Raw genomic sequence first — 18,523 nt, 5'->3', positions numbered from 1 at the left:
CTCATGGTCCTGACAAAGTGTTGTTATTTTTCGGGTCGATCAGAAATCCAATATGGCCGCCACGGCCGCCATTTTGAAAACCTAAAGTCAAGTTCTGCTAGGCCGATTGAACTGAAACTTTGTAGGAATGATCGCCTCATGGTCCTGACAAAGTGTTGTTATTTTTCGGGTCGATCAGAAATCCAATATGGCCACCACGGCCGCCATTTTGAAAACCTATTTAAAACTTAAAGTCAAGTTCTGTTGGACCGATTGAACTGAAAGTTGGTAGGAATGATCGCCTCATGGTCCTGACAAAGTGTTGTTATTTTTTCGGGTCGATCAGAAATCCAATATGGCCGCTACTTCGAGGTATCCGAGTTTTTCGAATTTTCGGGGTTCGAATTATCAGAGTTTCATTTACTAAGATAAAGAACAGATTTGGCCGGGACCGGAGAAATACTTCGAGATAAACGGGGTCTTCGAGTTAAAAGAGTTCGAGATAACGAGGTTCGACTGTACATGTATACGTAGGTCCGGTTGAAAGCCTTCACAATTTGAATGGTCTACATTTGACTGCAACTTAAGGAAACTTACTTGAAAGAAGATGCCCTTTTCATTCCAAAATTATTATGAAAACACACTCATTTTCGCAATTTTGTTAAAATGCCACTATTTTCTTAACAAAAGGCATTGAAGACAGTGTTAAAAAAATGTAGACAAATCATTAGGACCATTCAATTCATCCATTTGGCAAAAAAAAAAAAAAAAGGACAGTGTAAAAAAATAGGATGATGCAGCTGATGTGGGAGTCCTTGATGATTGGATAGGTTATGCACTTTGTTTGGCAGATTTTATATAAGAGATCATTTATAGTAGACCTGCTAAAGTCCTTAAATTTCAGTGTGAATTTGTTGTCAGTTTTAAACTATTCATACATAAAAGATACTTAAAGTAATGTTTCTAATGATCAGCCTAGATCATTAACTGGAGCAGGACTTGTGTTACCGTCCTATTTTGTTCTACCAGGCTGAATTCCTGTAGTAGATCGAGTGATACACACAATGCCCTTGTGCTTTGTTTGTGTATATAAGCGATGATAAAAGCTAGCTATCATGGAAATGTATCAAAGAAATGTGATGCCCTCATGTTTTGTTAAAAAAAAGTCAAATCCAGGCTCTGTCTGCGAGACAGTAGCAGCTGATTGGCTTACAACAGGAACGTGAGATTACTTGCAGTGATATGTATACGTATATTGTAAAGAGAGTAATTCTAAAACAGACACACCATTGTGTTTTGTTGAAGCTGATATATTTTAGACATCTATAGAGATGATACCTTAATAATGATCATGATATGTTCAGTACCATCCCAAAAGACGTGCTGACGGAGAGAGGAAAGGCAGTCTTACAGATAGGTAGTCTTCATAGACAGTTGGTCTTCATAGACAGGTAGTCTTCATAGACAGGTGGTCTTCATAGACAGTCTTCATAGACAGGTGGTCTTCATAGACAGTCTTCATAGACAGGTGGTCTTCATAGACAGGTTGTTTCTACAGAGGTTCAGGCTTTGCTCTGGCAAACATAGACCTGTATTAAGTGATGGGATGTCCTGGTTAGTGTGAGATAAAACATTTATATGAGTTCTACCAGACAATGGCCTTTAATACATAGCTCTCAGTGTGTGGCTATTCAGCCCCTGTGTCAGGAATTACCTGTAACAATGGGAGATATCAGGGTGTAGGCTATATCTACATGTAGTAGTACCAATGTCTACACAGATTTTAAAACCGTATTACCCTCTAACACTGGCCATGGTTTTGACCATAAGACCACAGTGTAGCTGTTCAACTCACAACTTCTATTGTTAGATCTAGAGGATGTTTTGCATCAGGCCTCTAAACAGTGTTTTGAAGTAAATGATGAAAGAAAATTGTTTATTTTATGGAAATTGCCTCTTGTCTGCATCAAATTAGTTGTTATACATACAACGAAATGAAAATAATGAGCTGCCAGGGAGAGCTCTTTTGGGGGTCACCATAATTCTTGAGGAAAGATAAAAAAGCAAGATACAAAAGAAAACAAGACAGAGAAGAAAACAACAAATATTGTATTTTCTCATATAACATGTTCCCTTCCTGCAGCCATAGAGTTTGATTTACGCTATATATGTTGATGCCAGTTCCACATTTCTTTGTAGCAAACCCTCCTATGTACCATAACAAGATGTTCTCTTCCTTTAATATCACAGCTTAGAACACTATTTCTTTTGTCCAAAATAAATAAATGGGGAAAAAAGGTGTTCCAATTTTCTTGTGGAACCTTTGCAGCTCTTTTCAAGTCTTTCATTTACTCTGAGCCACAGATCTTCAGTAAAAGCCCTGCCCCAATTCTACCATGGACACTGTAATATATATTACACAGAACCATTGTATATGTGTATATGGTAAACAGAACCATTGTATGTGTATATCGTAAACAGAACCATTGTATGTGTATATCGTAAACAGAACCATTGTATGTGTATATGGTAAACACAGGTTTAATTGTCTAGCATGGCTAACTGATGGATGTTGAAAACAAACTAAGATTGTTTTGTTTTTGTGCAAAGGAAATTATGTATAAATATCCTGTCTGTGTTAAATGTAACATTGGTTTAATTACATTAATAGAGTTTCACAAAAACAAGTTCCCTCTGGCTTCACAACTTTGGTAAAAGCTATAGCCGCCCCAAGTAATCCTGTATCGGCAGCAAACATGAGGTTTTAATGGAGCGCCCTGCCATAGGAAGATGAGGGAGGCAGCTTTGTAAATAATCACATGTTTTTGTGTTTTAAGCCAGTCGGCTGTTACTGCCTCTCAGACAGTACCCGGATTTGTAGACTGTTATTTTCCACCTGTGAGCAATATAGATGTTCATTAAACCAGTCTACAGGTAATTTACTTCAGCTTTACGGTACAGTAAGTCACAAGAAGTTTCGATGTCAAAAAACAAATTTGAAGCTGTTAGATTCTGATACAGAACAGTAATTAAGACGTTTTCAACAGATTAATGTCACAAACATCACTGCTCATTATATTGGCCAAATAAAAATGCACTATATACTGTAACCTGTGTTAAGGGGACACTCAGTAATAAGTTAGGTAGGTTTTATTCAGGTAACAGAGGCCAATATTACCTGCCTGGAATTCATAATCTCTGAGCCAGACAGGTAACAGAGGCCAATATTACCTGCCTGGAATTCATAATCTCTGAGCCAGACAGGTAACTGAGACCAATATTACCTGTCTGGAATTCATAATCTCTGAGCCTGACAGGTCATATGGACACATATGTCTCCCAGATAAATCTAAATAAAGAATTTGTCATACTGAAAAACCTGTTAAAAAAAATGAAGTGATCAATTTCATGATAATGATGAAAGAGATTGAGGTGCACCTTCATTTTCATTGTTGTCAGACAAAAACTCAAAAGAGTTATTTCCCTTAGTAAAACCATTTATATGTAGGACACCATTGTAGAGCAGTAAAACTATACCTGAGTAGTTAACCATTTATATGTAGGACACCATTGTAGAGCAGTACAACTATAGCTGAGTAGTTAACCATTTATATGTAGGACACCATTGTAGAGCAGTACAACCATAGCTGAGTAGTTAACCATTTATATGTAGGACACCATTGTAGAGCAGTACAACTATAGCTGAGTAGTTAACCATTTATATGTAGGACACCATTGTAGAGCAGTACAACTATAGCTGAGTAGTTAACCATTTATATGTAGGACACCATTGTAGAGCAGTACAACTATAGCTGAGTAGTTAACCATTTATATGTAGGACACCATTGTAGAGCAGTACAACTATAGCTGAGTAGTTAACCATTTATATGTAGGACACCATTGTAGAGCAGTACAACTATAGCTGAGTAGTTAACCATTTATATGTAGGACACCATTGTAGAGCAGTACAACTATAGCTGAGTAGTTAACCATTTATATGTAGGACACCATTGTAGAGCAGTACAACTATAGCTGAGTAGTTAACCATTTATATGTAGGACACCATTGTAGAGCAGTACAACTATAGCTGAGTAGTTAACCATTTATATGTAGGACACCATTGTAGAGCAGTACAACTATAGCTGAGTAGTTAACCATTTATATGTAGGACACCATTGTAGAGCAGTACAACTATAGCTGAGTAGTTAACCATTTATATGTAGGACACCATTGTAGAGCAGTACAACTATAGCTGAGTAGTTAACCATTTATATGTAGGACACCATTGTAGAGCAGTACAACTATAGCTGAGTAGTTAACCATTTATATGTAGGACACCATTGTAGAGCAGTACAACTATAGCTGAGTAGTTAACCATTTATATGTAGGACACCATTGTAGAGCAGTACAACTATAGCTGAGTAGTTAACCATTTATATGTAGGACACCATTGTAGAGCAGTACAACTATAGCTGAGTAGTTAACCATTTATATGTAGGACACCATTGTAGAGCAGTACAACTATAGCTGAGTAGTTAACCATTTATATGTAGGACACCATTGTAGAGCAGTACAACTATAGCTGAGTAGTTAACCATTTATATGTAGGACACCATTGTAGAGCAGTACAACTATAGCTGAGTAGTTAACCATTTATATGTAGGACACCATTGTAGAGCAGTACAACTATAGCTGAGTAGTTAACCATTTATATGTAGGACACCATTGTAGAGCAGTACAACTATAGCTGAGTAGTTAACCATTTATATGTAGGACACCATTGTAGAGCAGTACAACTATAGCTGAGTAGTTAACCATTTATATGTAGGACACCATTGTAGAGCAGTACAACTATAGCTGAGTAGTTAACCATTTATATGTAGGACACCATTGTAGAGCAGTACAACTATAGCTGAGTAGTTAACCATTTATATGTAGGACACCATTGTAGAGCAGTACAACTATAGCTGAGTAGTTAACCATTTATATGTAGGACACCATTGTAGAGCAGTACAACTATAGCTGAGTAGTTAACCATTTATATGTAGGACACCATTGTAGAGCAGTACAACTATAGCTGAGTAGTTAACCATTTATATGTAGGACACCATTGTAGAGCAGTACAACTATAGCTGAGTAGTTAACCATTTATATGTAGGACACCATTGTAGAGCAGTACAACTATAGCTGAGTAGTTAACCATTTATATGTAGGACACCATTGTAGAGCAGTACAACTATAGCTGAGTAGTTAACCATTTATATGTAGGACACCATTGTAGAGCAGTACAACTATAGCTGAGTAGTTAACCATTTATATGTAGGACACCATTGTAGAGCAGTACAACTATAGCTGAGTAGTTAACCATTTATATGTAGGACACCATTGTAGAGCAGTACAACTATAGCTGAGTAGTTAACCATTTATATGTAGGACACCATTGTAGAGCAGTACAACTATAGCTGAGTAGTTAACCATTTATATGTAGGACACCATTGTAGAGCAGTACAACTATAGCTGAGTAGTTAACCATTTATATGTAGGACACCATTGTAGAGCAGTACAACTATAGCTGAGTAGTTAACCATTTATATGTAGGACACCATTGTAGAGCAGTACAACTATAGCTGAGTAGTTAACCATTTATATGTAGGACACCATTGTAGAGCAGTACAACTATAGCTGAGTAGTTAACCATTTATATGTAGGACACCATTGTAGAGCAGTACAACTATAGCTGAGTAGTTAACCATTTATATGTAGGACACCATTGTAGAGCAGTACAACTATAGCTGAGTAGTTAACCATTTATATGTAGGACACCATTGTAGAGCAGTACAACTATAGCTGAGTAGTTAACCATTTATATGTAGGACACCATTGTAGAGCAGTACAACTATAGCTGAGTAGTTAACCATTTATATGTAGGACACCATTGTAGAGCAGTACAACTATAGCTGAGTAGTTAACCATTTATATGTAGGACACCATTGTAGAGCAGTACAACTATAGCTGAGTAGTTAACCATTTATATGTAGGACACCATTGTAGAGCAGTACAACTATAGCTGAGTAGTTAACCATTTAAACTCATTAGAACCTATTTTGTAATATGACAGATATATCTGTATTTAGAACCGACTTATTCCAGATTGGTTCTTATTGGATGAACACTCCACAAGTTTAGCAGTATGTTTTGGACAACCGACATTTAGGGATATTTATACATTCTGCTAAGTTCTTCATAAAATTATGAAATCATGAAAAACTCATTTAATATGTATATACGCATTACTGCTTTTCTTCAAAATTGAAGCTGTGCAGAAATAAGGCCAGAGGAAAAAGCTGCAGGGTACCATTAGTCCTATATACTGGTGTCTTGTATCTAGTAGATGTATCAAGCAGACCTGTTGTTTATGTTTAAAAAATATTATAATAAACAGTCATGTCAGACTTGCCTGGTGATGGCCACTGTTGTATCAGTCCCTGCATAAATACTTGCAGACTGTATGCAGGATGTCATGAACAGTAGTTACCGTTGCAGAGAGCCCTGGATAAATACTGGAATGTATATATATCATCATTGGCAGATGGAGAAGATGATAGGGAGAGGGGGGTAGTTTAGATTTTACATATTTTTAGTGGGAAATATGTGTAAACTAGTGAATTTGTTGCCTTTCTGACAGGGTTAGTTAGGAATATTTCAAATATGATTTTTTTTTACTCAAAGTCAAAGTCTACACTGAAAAAAATATGCTTTTACGAAACAAATCCACAAATACGTGACCTGTAAATAATATCACTATATGCAATGCATATCAATCTTTTGTGAAGAATGTCATCAATGTTATCCTCAAGTAGTGTCGTGTCTTCAACAGATACTTTATTGATTGATTTCCTTTGCAGAAACTGTGTATTTCCTTTGCACAGACCTTGTCTGATCATCAGATATATCAAATGTCAGCCACATTGGAACATGTCAAAGGCATTTGAACCAGGCTGCAATACTGTATAAATGTTACTGTAATTTAATACAGATTAGCTACCAATATATTTTGACAGAGCTGTTTTAAATCATCCTTTACACATAAATATAGGTAGGGTCTTTGTTCTGTCTCTGATAACTGAGTTCAGAAATAGTCAGGGCTCTATCACTTGAGTCGTACAGCATACAAACATTATACAATCATTTTATGTGTTTTATTAATGTGTATTAAATGTCAGAATACACTGAAGATATTGTTTTAATACCTGAAAATGAGTTTATGTCTCGTTGCCACGAAGTAGCGGAAGGGAGACTAAGGTGTTGCTTTTCTGCGACGGCGGCATCAACAACTAGTTTTTGCGTTTAAGTTAGTTTCTCTGAAAGAAAAAGTGCTAGACCTAACAAACTTGGACCAAAGATGCATCTTGGGGAACATCTCAAACCATGCATCAAATGCTAGATGCAGTCTACCTTTCATGATCCATTGACTTTGTCAGCATCTCCATCAATATTCAATTTTTGCACTTTAGTTTCTCTGAAAGTGCTAGACTAACCAAATGTGCATTGATGGTCAAAGCGGGGCAGAGGCAAGACATATCAATAGGAATGGCTTGTTTATAAAGTTTTTGTTACCAATAAAACTTCAAATCAATTATTTATGAGAAGATTATCATTTTTCAGGTAGGCATAGACTGTACCCTTATACTGCAAGTAATGCTATACATTACTGATATTATTGTGAAGACTTAATTCCTCCCCAATCTTGATTCTAAGTACCATATGACTGGGGATACACATCACCAGTACACCAGTAAATATTTACCCTGGCTGCTGATGCTGGTACCACCTGACTTTCTGTATCAGGGGCTGATCCTAACACAGCCAGCAGGCTGCCTGGTCAGTGATGGAAATCTCAAAAACTCTAGATTTGTAAGAATGTACTGATGGTGGTGAAATGGGGGACACATGGAAGGGGGCATCATATTTATATATACTATAAATAAACAACCTATAAAGCCATTGCTTAGATTAAGAGTTGTTTATTTCGGGACCCAGGCATTCAACCACCTGTGGCTAAGAAATCAGTTCTGTAGACTTTGTTGAAAAAACACCCACAATTTATAAATACTGGGAAGGCAGCTGTGTTTATACTGTGCTTTTCTTCTGGAAAAAAACCTTAACTTGAACAACTATGTCTCTTGTTTTGTTCAGTGACAATATGAGCTGAAAAACACTGCTTTCAAAAATGTTTGACACATTCTTTATGTATTGTGTGTAAAGACAATAATTCCAGATATTGGGAGTTCTTCAGATCTGATTCAGGTAGGTCTGTCTGTTGACATTGTGTACGATAGCCTTGATTTTATATATCAAACATTATTTTCAATGACTGTTATGGTGAGAGGTGTTCTCCAATTTTCTAAATATTTATACAGATACACAACCTGTTAATAATTTGTATATGTAATAACTTTCACAAATTCAAATGCTTGCAAATAAATTGCTTTATTTGATGTGCAGACACTTTTAAGTAAGTCTGCTATGAAGACAAATGATTACCATTAACTGACTCAACCCTGTGCCATGTTTCAAAATTATATAAATCTGCTGTGAACTAAAAGAAAACTAACAGAATAAGTTTGTATGTTTGTTTAAAAAACTTGAATAGTTTGAGGATGTTTGTAGATATCAATTTGTATACTATATGTACCATCTGTGTGATTGGGTCATCAACGGTTCCTTTGTTTTTTAATGGGGGGAGGTGTCAGGATATGAAAAACTTTAAAAAAGATGGGGAAAATCTCATCTGTGATCCTAGTTGTTGTTGCTGATGTTGGTGATATGCTACAGTATATTAAAGGGAGGTAATGATCCTTAAAAGAGAATTATACATTTTATTGCCAGATTTTTGCATGTTGGAATGTTTGATGAATCGAGGTATGATCCATAATATTGGGATGAATATTTAGTTGTTTTACACAGCAGAAATGCAAGCTGTCATTATTTAAAGGACAGTAGGAATGTAGAGGTTGTATACAATAGACCTCTGCTGAGATAGTGCTGTAGTTGGATAGAGATAACGGGAGGTGTAAGGCAAGGAGCCACTTAATCACCCCTTCTGTTTATCAGGATACCAGGCCAGCAAGGTGTGATACATTGGTGTACAGGACCAAAAGAAATGCCATCTGCTGTAGCATACACACATCATACCTCTAGCTGGGTTACCAGAACCTGAAAAAGATTCCTATTTTGTGATAGACCAATTTGGTCTCTCTAGGAAGGTTCTACTGTATTGAGAGAGGGTAATATTACCCAGGACAGGCTTGTTTGTCGATAAAAGATGTAAAAATTAAGTGACACTGTAGAAGATATCAATGTATTTGGCCCTGTAGACAAAATATGAGATGGACATTCAGAAGAATGTAACCTTGCCACGAAAATTAAGAATGGAAGAGGTCAACATTTTGTATTAGTACTAGTTGTTTTGGCTATTCAATATATCTTCTAGGTCATGATCAAAGGTACAAAAGTTTCTCTAAAATTGCTGTTAATTATAAGTCTTTTAAAGACATTTTGATAAAACCTGAAGTGTATTGGATTCACCCACAAATGGTGCTCTACTAATTAGGTCTTGGTGACCTTCACTTCTAGGTTAAAGGGTGCAAAATTTAAGTGAAATCTTGTTATGGCTGTAAATTTTAAAAAGTTTTGAAGATATCTAGATATATGAAACTTACACCTGTGTCACCGGCAGAGGTTATGTAGTGCACTGTATTTATACTTGGCCTTCACCTCTCGGCCAAAAGTCAAAGTGCGAAAAATATGTACATTGGCAAATAAAGGGAGACAATCTTTGGTTAACATTTTGTGATGTCGGCGCAGTCAGTAGTATCCTTTGTGATTAGACTATTGCAGCAATAAAGGGATGTGGCACTGTGACAGTTTCAGACTTTCAGCATTATTTAAGAGTCTTGGCTGCAGGCTCACAGATATATACAAGGGATATAACACCAATTATATATACAGCCATTGAGTTTGGTTGACAAGTGCATTAGTAACTATATGTACACCACAGCATACTGAAGTTTGACCAGACTTTTATTTACACCAGTGTAAATGTTATATTTCTGTCATTCCAGTTCTACCTCCAAGACACCAAGAGCAGCAATGGTACCTTTATCAACAACCAGCGACTGTGTAAAGGTGGGGAGGAGAGCCCTGCTCGCGAGGTCTACTCCGGGGACCAGATACAGTTCGGGGTCGACGTCATGGAGAACAATCGCCGAGGCGAAAAAAGTACGACATAATCATCTTATGCAAATCATGTTCCACTAAAATATCATGATATCATGATAAGACAATCCAACCATGTTGATGCAGGTCAACATATCATAAGGAAAATTTGTTGACTGGTGACCTTTCATATCAGTCGACATATGCTTATTTCAGATGACATTTGAGATTATCAAATGACATTTGAGATCAAGATATGATGTTCATTGGTGTCAATTCCTAGATATATTGTATAGATCAAAATATAACTGGACCTGCAGTATTTGAGTTGAAACAACCTACTACTTTGTGTTTCTCCTGTTGATCATATCCTCCCCTCCTTTCAAGAGAGTCAATCTTTTGAGAGCATTTTATAGAATAGAGCATTATTGTATTGTTGGTGTAATTTTTAATAACATTTTTTTTTGATAGATTTATCATTCATTTGCATTGATTTAATTAATTTAATAAATTTAATAAAATATACAGTATCTTTAGGTTTTAAGGATTATTTGTGGATGAATGAAATGAGTACAGAATAAGTAGTAGTAGTGTGTGGTGAAGCCAGATCATCCTCAGAGATGGCTTATAATGATATATCTAGATCTACTTCTCGTCCCATGCAGCCGACTACATTTACAGCAGCATGCTTTGTTAGGATGTGTAAGAAGTTATCAAACAGGGTTATCTTACATGTATCATAACCATCTCTTGTCTTAACTTCAAACACATTCCTGAACACATGTTCCTCAAAAGTGGTAGTTAGATCAGAATTCAGTAGCTATAACAATGAAAACTTGGTCATATTCATGTTAGAGTTATCTCCCTTCTACCAATTCATTTTCTTCCTGGAATATTAGCTATATGGTGAACTTTCCAAAACAAACCTTCAAATATTTTAAAATGTGGTTGTAATTGTGAGATTTATGAACTAATGATCCTTAAATAATTTTGGCTATTGGATAATTACATATCCTGCCTCATACATTGACCTCAGTTATAACCTAGCACAGCCTGAATGTTGCTGAGTGATGGTATGATACAATGAACAGACCCTGGCAGTCTGTCAGGGCTGTGTAACTGTGTTCAGAGTAGGTCATCATTACAGTGAAGTGCTTGTTACTAGCAGAAAACATATTTCCTCACAGATCATCTATATCTTATACAGTTCTGTGTATCAACCACATTTTTAACAGTTTGCGTAGGTGGTCATTGTTACTAATTGGCGTCAAATTTGAAACTTTCATGTTTTGGCATTTTACCCAAATTTTGCTTTGAGTGTTACTCACCAGCATTATCTTTCTCTTATATGGAAAACTCCCTCTAAAAGATATCCATCAAAATTTAACCTAACAAAATGAACAGGGATTTGTCCTGTAGATGTTTAATGCTGTATGTGTCTGTTTAGGTTAAGAACTTCTTATAACAGATGTTGTATATATAGGGGTGACTTCTATAGCAGGTATTGTATATATATAGATGACCTCTATAACAGGTGTTGTATAAATAGAAGTGACCTCTTTAACAGGTGTTGTGTATATGTACAATGTAGTTGACCTCTTAACAGGTGTTGTATATATGTAGATGACTTTAACAGGTGTTGTATATATGAAGGTGACCCCTTTAACAGGTGTTGTTTATATGTAGATGACTTTAACAGGTGTTGTTTATATGTAGGTGACCCCTTTAACAGGTGGTGTTTATATGTAGGTGACCCCTTTAACAGGTGGTGTTTATATGTAGGTGACCCCTTTAACAGGTGTTGTATATATGTAGGTGACCCCTTTAACAGGTGTTGTTTAAATGTAGGTGGCGCCTATAACAGGTGTTGTTTATATGTAGGTGACCACTATAACAGGTGTTGTGTATATATAGGTGACCCCTTTAACAGGTATTGTTTATATGAAGGTGCCCCCTTTAACAGGTGTTGTTTATATGTAGGTGACCCCTTTAACAGGAGTTGTTTATATGTAGGTGACCCCTATAACAGGTGTTGTTTATATGTAGGTGACCCCTTTAACAGGAGTTGTTTATATGTAGGTGACCCCTTTAACAGGAGTTGTTTATATGTAGGTGACCCCTATAACAGGTGTTGTATATATGTAGGTGACCCCTTTAACAGGTGTTGTTTATATGTAGATGACTTTAACAGGTGTTGTTTATATGTAGGTGACGCCTTTAACAGGTGTTGTTTATATGTAGGTGACCCCTATAACAGGTGTTGTGTATATATAGGTGACCACTATAACAGGTGTTGCATAAAAAGAGGTGACCTCTATTTATAGTAGGTGTTGTATATATGGAAATGAGCTCTGTAACAGGTGTAGTATATATAGGGTTGACCTCTGTTCAGGTGTTTTATAAATATAGGTAACCAGTTTTATTTAACTGTCTTTAGAAGGAAAATGCTCCCTAGTTTTAGTGATTCCTGATCAAAAGCTTTACATATAGTGCCAAATTTTAGAAATGTGAAATAGTTTTGTCAGAGATGATACAGAGATGACGGTATATGTTGAATTGTTAAGTGGCGTGTCGGGTTACGGTAACATCCTGTCTCCTCTTTCTCCCACAGTCACACATGGATGTATCATAGCTACTATCACACTGTTCCACCCCGACGGCAGGGAAGCCAAAAACATGTAAGTCAACATTCCTATTTACATCTGCTTATCTCTATATTCACACGAGTTCATTAATTATTTTTTAATAAAAAAAAAACAAATTTGTGTGGTTTGTGCATATGGTTATTGTAAACTTTATTTCAGGTTTGATAGCATGTTTTTGTTACCTGCACTAAAGAGTTATCTGCCCATTTGTGCATGTTATCATCCAGTTGTTTTGGTGTCCGTTGTTGTGAATTAGAGATTGCCCTATTAATTTGGTTTAAAACAGTAATATGCTGATATGTTAAGTATTAGAGATTAACTTGTCTAAACAGGACCCTGTGTAATCTGAACACCTGTACATACCAGACCTTTTCACCATACTCATATGATTAATTTCTGAATAGACAGGTTTCACTGTATCAGGGGGATATACCTCTGAAGCGTCCATCCATGAATTGTCCAGTTGAACCACTCAGAACAAAGATACAGTTTAAATTGAACATTTATAACAAGACAACGTATCACGCTCATTTGTTTATCATTAACCATCAAAAGAGTCAGAGCCAACAGCGTTTTTATCACACAATAGATTGATCTTTTCTTGGAACATTCCGATATTATAAATGGTCAACTGGAATTTCTTATTGCATTTGTAGATTTTAATTTTTCCAAGTGAAATTTCATAGTTTTTGAAACATTTACATTGTTTTTCACAACTGGTCAGGAGAAATGACTATATGAGTGACAGAAGGTCATTTGTGTATCATAACAGTAGTATTCTGTAGAATTTATGAACAGATGAGTACATTACAGGCCCCTTCACCAAATGTCACTCTGATAGCACTTGAAGTAGCTGTATATAGGTTGGATTCTAAAGAAGCTACTAGACGTTTTGAAGAGAGTAGATCACTAACTGGAGGTCATTTTTATAGAGGACAGGTCACAGAGGGCACTTTAAATTTACATACATGTATATTAGTGACAAACTCAACAGAGTTTTCATGTAACGTATACATACAGTAATAACAAATTATTATAAACCATTATATTTTTGCTGTAGGCCCCTTGAATGTGGTTCAAGTCAGGTGTACTGTCTTATCCACCCAAAATATCCTGTCACCTTTAATATGTGTTTTTGTCCTATGTGATGAAATTAAAATAAAAGTGTTTAGCAGATAACAAAGAACACTGGTATTAGAGATATCATAGTCATTGGATTACAGTATAAGTCAATCTTCTGTTTTATATGTAATATGTTTTCCCCAAGAGTTCATCAGGATATATGATAATGAAATTAGAATTAAAACTGTGGTTGTTTTTATTTCCTCAGAATATCAGGATGTATGTCAGAAAATACAGACAAAACCATGCAAGTCATTGTATACACACACCTCAGCATGTCTCCTCTCAAAGAGTACTCTCCCTTTGTCTTTTCAAGAGTATTCTCCCTTTGTTCGTCTCCGTATTTGAGTACATTGATTATCTCCCTTTTCTGTTTAGGGTATCCCCTGTACAGTGATGTGAAGTGAAGCTTTGGTTGTCTTTCCCATGCTATAAGATAGTTGATTATTGATCCACTTGTATAGATACTTCTCTTGTCTTGCTATAATTTTTCCTATATTAAATCAATACATGTGATGAATGTATCACATGTACAGTTTCTTCTCTTGTCTTGCTGTAATTTGTTCAACATAAAATAATGATAAATAGTCTACGTATAAAGTTTCTTCTCTTGGCTTGATTAAATTTGGTCTACAACTAACAGATACAGCTTGCCCAAGTTTCAGAAATGTTTCTCAACATAAGTAAATTCTTCCATATGAAAGCAAAGTTAGGGAAAATTACTCGAAAGATCAGTGTACCAATACCAAATAAAATTTCCTCAAGTATTCCCGTACCAAAATTGTAACTTTGTAATCAAATCAGGTTTTTTCGGTATGGCTGCAGCTTTGATAAATCATTTCAGAAAAGAAAATCTTACCTTCATTGATTTTATGGGAACAATTTAAGGCTAATAGGGGTGATGTAAACAAAATATAGTCAACAACAATGGTCTGAGTGTAAGAAGTAAGACCAGGACTGGAGCCCCCGATCCCAGATTGTTACACTGTCATAGCATCTGGCTATTTGATGGAAGATGTGTGTTCAAGAAGAATATCACTTTTCACGTTCTTTAATATAATTTTGTTCCAGACCAGATTTGGTACTAAATACTTTAGGTATTTCCAAAAGTAGAGAGAGACCAGGCTATGTGACATTCTGTTCTTGTAGATATTCACTGGATGTTGACGGCTGGGGGCTGCTTTTTATTAAGATTTAAAATAAAAGACTGAGGATATAAAATGGTGCTCAGGGGTGATCTCAAAAGGAGACAATGCATTACCAAATCATGATTTATTTAGCTAGGACAGAGGTGATAGATTTTGTATCCTACAATAGGTAAGTGACCAGTGTTCTTCGTGGTCAGGTAACTTTGACCACACAACAGAAGGACATGGGGACTGGTAAGAAGGCCTTGATCTTTTTCCTGACATGGGTTTGAACTAATCTGTGATCGTAAATAATGAAAGAGCTAATTGCAGAGTCATTGAATTTTAAATCTGTGCCAAGTGTAGGCAAGGGGTGATTATTCGCTGAAAATACAAATAATTAGTACTTGACATCCAAGTCACAGATTATCTGTTATTTATAGTAGCATGATGGTCATGTCCTGCTTAAAATAGAATTTGATTTTATACATGTATCATAATAGCAATTACATGGGGACCCTATCAATCAAGCGATCTTTCATTTCCAGTCAAAGTGCCTCAAAATTGAGACAGAAGGATTACTGGGATAATTTTAAACAGAAAAAATACAGTCTGTCCCATGAAATACTGGCTAGATACGTATACTGGGACAGTCAAGTGGTGGGTGGATAATGAACTTTATTGTTATAGATGTATATACATAGGAAGTCTGATGCACAGGGAACTGTGGAGAACCACACAGTCTGGGATATTGTGTCAGGCCCAAGGGGCACAACTCCACTTAAAATACCATAATTGTGTCTGCTTAGATAGATCTGTGTTAAATCAATGTCTGCTGGCAGGTAGTTAAGACTTGGGGATACATAACTGTTGTGTGCTACCAATTTTTACCACAAGTTGTTAGGGGCTGACGATGCCTGGGGGACATGTACAGAAATAAAACGGCTTGTCTGTGTTATAAGCCCTGTGTTGTATAGGCCCCTGTGGCAGTTATAAATGGCTAACAATTTTCCAGGTAAAGGGTAGTGTTCCATAAGTCATGTGTAGGTGCTCTTAGGTCATTGTACATGTCTGTTTCTTAGCTGCTCAAAGCAAACACACAGGCCATGATGATCACCAGGTATACAGCAGGTTTACTTTCCTTTCAAAATCTTATTTACTTTATATTATTTGAATACGATTATTTCTGGTGAGGTTTCAAGTGTTTTGAAAAATTGATAAATTTAAGAAGAATACCTAATATGCTATGATTATTTGTCCAAACAGTCGTTAAAGTTTGTGTGCAAAGAAGTCATTCCATTATCGAAATATTTGGTAAATGTTGATAATCTTTGGTACCATATTAGCTTGTTGTTATTGTATGACTGTTGTAACTTTTCTGGCTGATATGTATACTATGTAACAGGAAATATCACCCTGTGAAGAAATCACTGTTTATGAATCAAAGCTATAGTAGCCCATAAGTCTGTGTATTACAGAGGAAATAATAGCAAAGCAAACTGTGTATTAGTATTTACTGCCATTTATAATTCGCCGTAGATACGGAGGATGCAAAGGGCGAGAGTCATACTTACGGAACCATTACCCAGTATGCAATGAAACGATCGGTTCAGCTGATGTAGGACATTGATAATAATGTATTTTATGTGAAGGCAAAGAACCAATCAGAAATCAAAGAAAAACAAATTATTGGGTCAAGGTCATATCTGTTGCACAGGGAAAATTGATCTCATGGAGTAAGGTATTTATTTTTTACTGAGGTCATTCCAATAAAGGTCATAGGTTATGACTTTTGTAGTAGTACTGTATATTGATATGGGTGAGGTTCTAGAACGGAATTCTGCAGAAGTAGTTGATATGGCCTTCTCTAAACAGCTTTTTTATGTGATACAAATAAAGGGATCTTTTCAAATAAACACTTTGCTTCTTGATGTTACAACATCCCTATTATGTAGAAATATTGAGTGTGTGGGTGGGTGACGAGGAGGATGTGCATGGTGGTGGATTCTGGTGGACGGAGGGGTCAGGTTTTAGGGAAAATTTACACATTTACTGCAGTATAGAAAATTAAAAGAGATAAGGCAGTTGAGAATGATATATGAAATGGGGTACACGCATATTCGTGACATGTTTGACTTGAAGGACAGAAGAAGGATTTGGTTACCCTCCCACCCCCACCCCTTCCCCCTATATATATATATATATGCTGTAACTCATACCTCCCAATATCACTGACATCTCCGCACTAACAGCTGGGACATGTACAACCAGCACCAGTTTCGCAATTAATAGCTTATTATCGAAATATTTGCAGGGCGGTAAAATGTCATTGCATATACTCCGTGGCATTAATCAACATTGAGGTCTGTCTGGCCTAATATGCTGGGTTTATATGGCAAAGCAAAAATCATGGAGGATCTGGTTTTTAGTCCTGCTTGTTTTGTAAAGAGATGGAAATCTAACCATGGATGTAAAGATGATTCGGTTTGATATGCTGTAACAAGGTCAAAGGTCAAAATTGGGAATCTAGACTTTGAGAAATGTGTTTTAGAGATGGGATGTCTGCCAAGCTCGTTATGGACAAACAGGTATATTGATAAGAGTAGAAGGGTGGGGCAGGGAGGATTTCGGGTCAGTTTTATAGAGTTATGTCCCCTTCCTGTGCTTAGTAATTAAGTCTTCTGGCCATTGAGGCCTTGTGGTGGGAAATACATGAGTCACTAATATTTTAAAAAAAACACCATGTAGCATGTTGACAGTCATTTTCTAAGGTTTATTTACAGATTTCCTTTCATAGGACATGCATAGCTACTTGTATTTTATTGTCAACATTTAACTGGATATATTTTGGTAAAGTGATGGTTCGTCCGTCCGTCTGTCTGTCCATCCAGTCTTTGTTTTCTGTTTCTTATTTAAATACCATACAATTTTGTTGAAACTTGGTGAGCATATAAAATATACGATGGCTAAAGATATGTTCGAAGTTGATCAAAATCCATGCATGATAAATAAGTGTACTGCACATTCGGCATAATTTCCCTAAGTATGACCAGAATATTTATACGATTCAAAGAAAAAGGCTTGAGAACATTATGCATCTCTTTTCACCAAATCCAACATTATATTATATAAACTTTCTTTGTTATGTGGTACAAATGTAGTTTCTTATTGTTACATTTCAATATCTTCATACATGTTGTTACAAAAATGCATCAGAATGATTTTAAGTGGATGATACGTTTAGGTTATGTTGGGGTATGTGATCAGTGAATATTATTCTGTCACTGCGCTACTCTTGTTGATTTTTAAGTACTAAACAATTTACTTTTGACGCGAGATTGGAATCTTGTGAGAAAGAGTGTTTCAATCTAGCGCTAAAAAGTTACAAATAGGTATTGAAAAGTTACACTCAGACACTTTGTTCAGTTCAGT

General features: G+C 36.1%; 1 protein-coding gene across 12 annotated transcripts in view; it reads left to right on the top strand.

Moving 5' to 3' along the window:
- Positions 1–18,523, top strand: part of LOC110456710 (sarcolemmal membrane-associated protein-like) — a 92,082-nt gene that overhangs the window by 19,991 nt on the left and 53,568 nt on the right. For 11 of the 12 annotated variants that reach the window (XM_021507617.1, XM_021507621.1, XM_021507616.1 and 8 more), the window contains exons 3-5: positions 10,104–10,260; positions 12,809–12,875; positions 14,173–14,211. In XM_021507617.1, the coding sequence (XP_021363292.1) occupies positions 10,104–10,260; positions 12,809–12,875; positions 14,173–14,211 (263 nt within the window). The remainder of the gene's footprint in view (positions 1–10,103; positions 10,261–12,808; positions 12,876–14,172; positions 14,212–18,523) is intronic. The other variant, XM_021507614.1, reaches the window with a different exon arrangement.

The sequence above is a fragment of the Mizuhopecten yessoensis genome, unplaced genomic scaffold, assembly GCF_002113885.1.
Source record: "Mizuhopecten yessoensis strain PY_sf001 unplaced genomic scaffold, ASM211388v2 scaffold8839.1, whole genome shotgun sequence".
Classification (NCBI taxonomy): Eukaryota; Metazoa; Mollusca; class Bivalvia; order Pectinida; family Pectinidae; genus Mizuhopecten; species Mizuhopecten yessoensis.
Note: the sequence above shows the minus strand (reverse complement) of the source record. Positions and strands in the feature narration are given on the sequence as shown.